General features: G+C 37.3%; 1 protein-coding gene across 3 annotated transcripts in view; it reads right to left on the bottom strand.

Moving 5' to 3' along the window:
* The window catches only part of LOC136034622 (mitochondrial potassium channel-like), a 66316-nt gene that overhangs the window by 27825 nt on the left and 29275 nt on the right, over window positions 1-9216 (bottom strand). For 2 of the 3 annotated variants that reach the window (XR_010619218.1, XR_010619217.1), the window contains exon 4: window positions 720-1268. Coding sequence is in view for 1 of the 3 variants with exons in the window: in XM_065715916.1 (XP_065571988.1) it covers window positions 961-1268 (308 nt within the window). In the remaining 2 variants the exon portion in view is untranslated. Of the gene's footprint in view, window positions 1-48; window positions 1269-9216 lie in introns of those variants that run through there. The other variant, XM_065715916.1, reaches the window with a different exon arrangement.

Here is a 9216-nt window from a genome sequence, read left to right as displayed (position 1 = left end):
AAAAATCTCTCCTACTTCTCAAAATATAATGAAACGCAATTGAACCAATGAAATAAGCGAAGTTTACTTCAATACAATCAGGGTTCATCAGAGACGCTTGGCAGCATTCAAACATTTATACTCAATGATACCTGTGGCTAGAAAAAAATCCCTGGAAAAGCGCGTCCAGACCCGAAAAGAAAATTTCGAAGAAAAAGTTAAAATGGAGAAAAATTTGCGCCTGAACCAAAAAAATTATCAGAAACATTCTGAAACATAGAAAATAGCGGATATTTGGGCGTAAACGTTGACCGATTTCTAGATTGTGAGAAAGGCTAATAATGCTTCTCAAATTTGTACTAATTAACTGAAATTAAGACCAAATGATGTTTAACGAATGTACCCCCCTCCCCTGTCTCCGTGTTCAATCAATTTTCAGAAACACGCTAAAATTACAAAATTTGTGTCTCAAATGAGAAATGAGAAAAAAAATAGAAATCAGAAATAATGAGAAAAATAAGACTCTCATGCCGTTCAACAGTTTCAGTGGGGATCACACATTTAGTAGGAAGAAAAGGGGGGAGGACAGGACAGTTGAGAACTAAGACTAGCCCCCCTAGGTACGTACAAAAACTTCTTCACGGTCCCAATTGACGACACAGGTCTTAATGATGGCAGTTGTTAAGCAATTCCTGTAATACGGTAATAGTACAAAATTTATCATAAACTTTAATACATACTTGAATAAATGTCTCGATTTTCACGAATCAACATTTCACGAGACACTATTATTAATCATTTTGAAAATCATCCTTCACATAGTCTACCACAAATAAATTTTTTACTTCACAAAACTGACTTAAAAATATTTTTAGGTTGCTGGAACTCAAATCTCCAATGTTAAGTCACCAGCTCCGTTATCTTGTTTTCTCTTAATGTCCCTAGAAGCACTGTGTCTCCTTTAGCCTATTTTATGCTATTTTAGCTGAAAATCTTAGCACTGATCACAACAACTAAAATTAAAGTCAATGTAGAAGTTACAACTGCAACTTTTTGAAGTGTGTTACTAGTATCGCCATCTAATAGCTTGTTTGACACACCGTCGATCCTTCTTGAACTTAGATTAAAATCAAGGGATTCATTAATATCACTAAATTTGTCAATTATAACCTTTTCCGTTTCCACTTTGTAGTCCTTTAAAGATGCAGTTAAATCAACCATAGCACGACGAACACAGTCTTCTAATAGCGTTTGTGAATCCATTTTCATGCCAGAGCTTCCTGGAGAACCTGAAAGTTTATTATATGCAGTTCTTTTTCTAGTTGTTTCCCTTTTATGTTATGTATATTACACTGATAAACCATTAATAATAACAAGAGCTAGGAGCTCATATGGCACTTGTGACGAGGCAGGAAGAGCTAAGAGCCAAGAGATCATATGGTATGAGCTCTAGAAAAATTCTATGAATCAATAGATTTATTTAAAAAGAAAATAAGAGGCTTAATGCCAGTCAGGATTTAAAATAAGAGCTCTGAGTCACGATGTCCTTCTAAATATCAAAATTCATTAAGATCCGATCACCCACTCGTAGGTTATAAATACCTAATTTTTTCTAATTTTTCCTCTCCCTTTAGCCCCCCCAGATGGTCGAATCTGGGAAAAGCGACTTTATCAAATCAATTTGTGCAGCTCCCTGACACGCCAACCAATTTTCATCGTCCTAGCACGTCCAAGAGCACCAAACTCGCCAAAACACTGAACACCTCCCCCCAACTCCCCCAAAGAGAGCGAATCCAGCACGGTTCCGTCAATCACGTATCAAGGACATTTGCTTATTCTATCCACCATGCTTCATCCTGATTCCTCCACTCAAAGTGTTTTCCAAGATTTCCCCCTCCAACTCCCCCCAATGTCAAACGATCTGGTCCGGATTTGAAATAAGAGCTCTGAGACATTAATTCCTTCTCAATATCAAATTTCATTAACATCCGATCACCTATTCGTAAAATAAAATACTCCAATTTAGATAGCTTCGAAGACCACACTGCCTTTCCATGACGAAAGTAAAACAGTTCAAAATAGGGATGACACCTTTTTATTGACAGTGAATAGATATAAAATTATTTAACTGTATATTTCGAACACATATACAGTGTTCATCATCAGCAGTAAAACTTTACTGCTGATGATGAACACTGTATATGTGGTCGAAATATCCAGTTAAATAATTTTATATCTATTCACTGTCAATAAAAAGGTATCATCCCTATTTTGAACTGTTTTACTTTCAAAATACTCCAATTTTCACGTTTTCCAAGAATTCCGGTTTGCCCCTCCAACTCCCTCCAATGTCACAGGATCTGGTCGGAATTTAAAATTAATAAAGCGCAAGATCCTTCTAAATATCAAATTTCATTAAGATCTGGTCACCCTTTCGTAAGTTACAAATACCTCAATTTTCAAAATTACCCCCTCCCCCCAACTCCACCAAAGAGCAGATCCGGTCCAGTTATGTCAGTCACATGTCTTAGACAGATTTTTATTCTTGCCATCCAGTTTCATCCTGATCTCACCGCTTTAAGTATTTTCTAAGATTTCCGGTTCCCCTCAACTGCCCCCCCCCCAATTACGCTGGATCCGGTTGAGATTTAAAATAAGAGATCTGAGTCACGAGGTCCTTCTAAATATGAAGTTTCATGAAGATCCGATCACTCCTTCGTAAGTTAAAAATACGTCATGTTTTCTAATTTTTCAGAATTACCCCCTCCCCAAATAGAGCGATTCCGTTCCAATTATGTAAATCAAGTATCTAAGACTTCTGCTTATTTTTCCCACCAAGTTTCATCCCGATCCCTCCAATCTAAGCGTTTTCCATGATTTTAGCTTCCTCCACCCCAAACTCCCCCAATGTCACCAGATCCGGTCAGGCCTTAAAATAAGAGCTTTAAGACACGATATCCTTCTAAATATCAAATTTCATTGAGATACGATCACCCGTTCGAAAGTAAAAAACACCTCATTTTTTTCTAACTTTTCAGAATTAACCCCCCCCCCCAACTACCCCAAAGAGAGCGGATCCGTTCCGGTTATGTCAATCATGTATCTAGGACTTGTGCTTATTTTTCTCACCAAATTCATCCCGATCCCTCCACTCTAAGTGTTTTCCAAGTTTTAGGTTTCCCCCTCCCAACTCCCCCCCCCAATGTCACCAAATCTGTTGAGGATTTAAAATAAGTGCTCTGAGACACGATATCCTAATAAATATCAAATTTCATTGAGATCCGATTACCCGTTCGTAAATTAAAAATACCTCATTTTTTCTAGTTTTTCAGAATTAACCCTCCCCCCCCAAAAAAAAGCTACTCCAAAGAGAGCAGATCCATTCCGGTTATGTCAATCATGTATCTAGGACTTGTGCTTATTTTTCCCACCAAGTTTTATCCCGATCCCTCCACTCTAAGTGTTTTCCAAGTTTTAGGTTTCCCCCTCCCAACCCCCCCCCCCCAAATGTCATCAGAACTGGTCAGGATTTAAAATAAGAGCTCTGAGACACGATATCCTTCTAAGTATCAAATTTCACTGAGATCCGATCACCCGTTCGTAAGTTAAAAATACCTCATTTTTTCTAATTTTTCAGAATTAACCCCCCCCCCCCAACTACCCCAAAGAGAGTGGATCCGTTTCGGTTATGTCAATATTACATCTAGGACTTGTGCTTATTTTCCCCACCAAGTTTCATCCCGATCCCTCCACTCTAAGCGTTTTCCAAGATTTTAGGTACCCCCTCATAACTACCACCCCCCAGTGTCACCAGATCCGGTAGGGGATTTAAAACAAGAGCTCTGAGACACGATATCCTTCTAATTATCAATTTTTATTAAAATTCGATCACCCGTTCGTAAGTTAAAAATGCCTCATTTTTTCAAATTTTTCAGAATTACCCCCCCCCCCCCAACTGCCCCAAAGAAAACGGGTCCGTTCCGATTGAGTCAATCATGAATCTAGGACTTGTGCTTATTTTCCCCACCAAGTTTCATCCCGATCCCTCCACTCTAAGTGTTTCCCAAGTTTTAGATTTCCCCTCCCAACTCCCCCCAATGTCACCAGATCTGGTTGGGATTTAAAATAAGAGTTCTGATACACGATATCCTTCTAAATATCAAGTTGCATTGAGATCTGATCACCCGTTCGTAAGTTAAAAATACCTCAATTTTTCTAATTTTTCAGAATTAACCCCCCCCCCCCATCAACTACCCCAAAGAGAGCAGATCCGTTCCGGTTATGTCAATATTTTATCTAGGATTTTTGATTATTTTTCCCACCAAGTTTCATCCAGATCCCTCCACTCTAAGTGTTTTCCAAGTTTTATATTTCCCCCTCCCAACTCTCCCCCCCCAATGCCACCAGATTTGTTCAGGATTCAAAATAAGAACTCTGAGACACGATGTTTTTCTAAATATCAAATTTCATTGCGATCCGATCACCCGTTCGTAAGTTAAAAATACCTCATTTTTTCTAATTTTCAGAATTAACCCCCCCCCCCCATAAACTACCCCAAAGAGAGCAGATCCGTTCCGGTTATGTCAATATTTTATCTAGGATTTTTGATTATTTTTCCCACCAAGTTTCATCCAGATCCCTCCACTCTAAGTGTTTTCCAAGTTTTATATTTCCCCCTCCCAACTCTCCCCCCCCCCAATGCCACCAGATTTGTTCAGGATTCAAAATAAGAACTCTGAGACACGATGTCTTTCTAAATATCAAATTTCATTGCGATCCGATCACCCGTTCGTAAGTTAAAAATACCTCATTTTTTCTAATTTTCAGAATTAACCCCCCCCCCCCAACTACCCCAAAAAGAGTGGATCCGTTCCAGTTATGTCAATATTGTATCTAGGACTTGTACTTATTTTTCCCACCAAGTTTCAGCCCGATCCCTCCACTCTAAGTGTTTTCCAAGATTTTAGGTTCCCCCTCCCGACTCCCCCCAATATTACCAGATCCGGTCGATATTTAAAATAAGAGTTCTGATACACGATATCCTTCTAAATATCAAATTTCATTGAGATCCGATCACCCTTTCGTAAGTTAAAAATACCTCGTTTTTTCTAATTTTTCAGAATTAACCCCCCCCCCCCAACTACCCCAAAGAGAGCGGATCCGTTTCGGTTATGTCAATATTGCATCTAGGACTTGTGCTTATTTTTCCCACCAAGTTTCATCCCGATCCCTCCACTCTAAGTGTTTTCCAAGATTTTAGGCTCCCCTCCCAACTCCCCCCCCAGTGTCACCAGATCCGGTCAGGATTTAAAATAAGAGCTCTGAGACACGATATCCTTCTAAATATCAAATTTCATTAAAATTCGATCACCCGTTCGTAAGTTAAAAATACCTCATTTTCTAATTTTTCATAATTAACCCCCCCCCCCAAACTACCCCAAAGAGAGCGGATCCGGTCCGGTTATGTCAATCATGAATCTAGGCCTCGTGCTTATTTTTCACACCAAGTTTCATCCAGATCCCTCCACTTTAAGTGTGTTTCAAGATTTTAGGTTTCCCCCTCCCAACTCCCCTTCCCCCCAATGTCACCAGATCCGGCCGGAATTTAAAATAACAGCTCCGAGACACAATATCCTTCAAAACATCAAATTTCATTAAGATCTGATCAACCGTTCGTAAGTTAAAAATACTTCAATTTTTCTATTTTTCCGAATCAACGGGCACCCACTCCCCCTCAGATGGTCAAATCGGGAAAACGACTATTTCTAATTTAATCTGGTCCGGTCCCTGATACGCCTGCCAAATTTCATCGTCCTAGCTTACCTGGAAGTGTCTAAAGTAGCAAAACCGGGACCGACAGACCGACAGAATTTGCGATTGCTACATGTCACTTGGTTAATATCAAGTGCCATAAAAACACTATTTTTCAAATAGAATCTGGGCCCATGAGACATAGAGACCTGATAAAACATTGAGCGAAACAAAATAGGAACTGATCAAAGGGACCAATTTTAACTTTTCAAAATTATTAGTAAAGATCATTAATCTTAACATGATTAAAAAAAAAACTAACCAGAATGAAAGGAAGCAAGAGTAGATATCATGCCTGTGATATCTGAGATAAGCAAGTGCACGACTCATACACTAAAGTTTGATGGTCAACGAATATATACCCATTTCTTTAAAATTAGCAACATATAGTATAGTTCAAAATTAGCAATAGGGTATCACATAGGTAAGAAATAGCAAAGATAAGAATGACAGAAAATGGTAAATCGCTTGGATTGGTCAACCAGCGAATAAACTTACTTTTCTTTAAGCAGTTATGATTTAATTAATGGTAGTAATCATCTTTCGCAAGAATTTTCGATTATTTTCAATTAAATTTGAACTATACTATAATTCTAAGGACTTCAGTAGATAATACGAAAGAGCAAAAAGTATTTTAAAATTTTTATCTGATAAATACAAAATACGGAAAGCTTGATTTTTCTATAGGGAGGTGACTTCGACCAATTTTTGGTGAATTTGTCTCAGTGTAAGCATACTTTCAGCATTAAGAGCGAGGGCTTGAGGGGATGCAAACAGAAAAACTTTTTTTTCTTTTTTCATTTACTTGGTTTAAAGTTTTAGGGAAAAAGCCTACAAAGAAAGATATAAAATCAAACAATAAGAAAATGTTCAACAGAAACTGAGAACGATTTAAGGCTTAAAAGAAACATGATTTATTTTCTTTAGAGCAATGGGCAATATTCTACTACCAGGGGGGGGGGGAATGGGTATTAAAGCCCACAAACTAAATAGATTACAAGACAAATTTGTGAAACCTTACAAAGGTCTTATAGCATATTTAATAAAAAAAAATCCGAAAAAGTAGTTTCCTAAATAAAGGTAAAGGTCATATTAAACGTAAGATGAGAAGAAATAGAAACCTCCAGTAACTGAAACTCAAAAAGACCAATAATGGTTATTAAAGAATAAATGAAACCCATAACAAGCAGAAATTCAATAAACAACAAGAAATTAATAGCAAAAAACATATAACAGGTATTAGTGTAAACTAAGAAATAAATCTTAAAACAAGTAAAACTTAAACTGAAGATGCAAATAAAGCTTGAGACGAATAAAAATTACTACAAACAAGAGTTCGGGTTTTACCTCCTTCACTCAGCGTAAAAGTATAAAATCGACTAGTAGAGACATAATTGTGGATTTCACGAGGTCCACAGGGGGAGTACAAATGGAGCTACTAGCACCTCAAGACGTCATTAAGCGCACGTGGTGCTGACGCAATACTATAGCGCACGTGTATAGTACACCTACTTCATAGGGAATGGTTTCAGATGTATGTTACATCATAGGGAAATGTTTTCTAAATGAAGCATGTTCAAAAAACCTATAGCTATAGAGGAAAAACCTTCAGGAGCCCCTCATCAATCATTTGTTCTTTAGATGTAATGTCATAGGATTTGGATGTTGCATAATAGAGTGTTTTCTTCAGGATGCAAAGGTTACCTAATAGATTCTTTGATAAAGCACATACTCCACAATCAGGATTTCCTTGGATGTTAAGTTTTAAAAACACACGAGGGCCAGGGGCTGTTTACTTCACATTTTCTTTGCTTATTCTTTTTAAAAAGCCTTCAGGGTCCACACCAAAGCAGAATTTCCTTTTAAAAACCTGCGAGGGTTCCCTCGCAATAAAGTAAGATCATGCTCCTTGCATCATCCAAATATTTTCATGCCTCTCCGCTATTTTGTTTTTTTAACAAACATGGGATTTTCACCACCATTTTCTCTCTGGAGAACAGTTGCAGAGAGTATTGATCTTCGCATGAACAAAGGCTTCCTAGTATCCTGCAATTTCCAGGAAAACAGAAGCGTCATCCACCATCCTTCTAGCAGGAACTGAGTAATTTTATATTCTCCGGTGGGCTATAAAACAGGTCTAGAACGGGATCCCCATCAGTCTTGTATTAGATTTCAGAAATAACACATCAACTCTCAAAAACAGTATGTCTCAAAGACATCAACGGGTAAGCCTCTGTTTCTGTACTCCTCCCCCCGCCAAAATTAATGTGTGCATACCCAAATTTAACCTGCTTTAATTCTTTATATTAAACAAATATATAAGCCCCCCTCCCTCTGGCTATTACGTGGTTCTGTCAGTAAAATATTGACCTATTTTTCTCGGAAAATATTAAAACTTTCTTTATTTCAAATACCTGTTATTTCAAAGCACTTTTTCGCTAATCGAAAAATATTCTAGGAGCTTTCTAAACAAAGGTATGAACAGGTACACTGAGTTAAAAAATGAATGATACTTTTACGTCATGAAAGGGCTTAGTTCCTACCAGACAGCTGCTCTTGCGATAATTACATGGGGGACCATTCCATTGTCTAATAAATTTGATCACTATAATATTACGAGCGAACCGCAAATTGACCGACTTATACTTAAACATAATCCTTGATTTTGCCGTAAAATGGCGTAAAAATGTTAGATTTACCCTAAATCTTTGATTTTTGAGGAGGTGGCCTTTCCTCATATTAAAATTCTGACTCATTTCACTTAAGCGGTCAACATAACCTATTATTGCTACTCGATCGTGAAAAAGGAGCGAATATTCAAGGAAAAAAGTATATTATTCTCGCTTGGAAAATTGGGCACAGCATGATATTTATCTAAACATGAATGAAGATACTCACATCTAATACTTAAAGCAAATCAGCAATTTCGGAGAGTATTTTATGAAGGAAAGGCTTTTTTGTATTTTCATAAGGCTCAAGTTATTTGGAAAACTAAAAACTGTATTTCATGTTACAAGAGCTTTAATGATATGTTTGGGGAGATGACTAGCTATGCGAGAGCTACTAGAAGTTAAAGAACGAACTATATGTAAGGAATGTTTTCTTTAAGCTTATTATAGTGAGAATAAAAACACAAGTTTACGGGCGGTGATATTCACTATTTCAAATTTTCTGCTAAATAGCCACCCCCTTTAATTCCTATTATAGTTTAGATTCATCATAGAGGAAAGGGTTCAAACATCATTTGCCATTCTGAATTCCGAATTCCACACCATTCACGATCTGAATTCCACATCATTCACGATCATATACTTCAATATAGTCCTTTTACACAGGAAAAAGAGGTATAATTTTAAATAAAAACATTCCCATTGGCGCTACCATATTAGAGCTTTCAAATAAACTCATGTTGGAATTTTATTACAA

Source organism: Artemia franciscana, chromosome 13 (assembly GCF_032884065.1).
Source record: "Artemia franciscana chromosome 13, ASM3288406v1, whole genome shotgun sequence".
NCBI lineage: Eukaryota > Metazoa > Arthropoda > Branchiopoda > Anostraca > Artemiidae > Artemia > Artemia franciscana.
The sequence above is the reverse complement of the archived record's forward strand: the minus strand, read 5'-3'. Positions and strand labels throughout refer to the sequence as shown.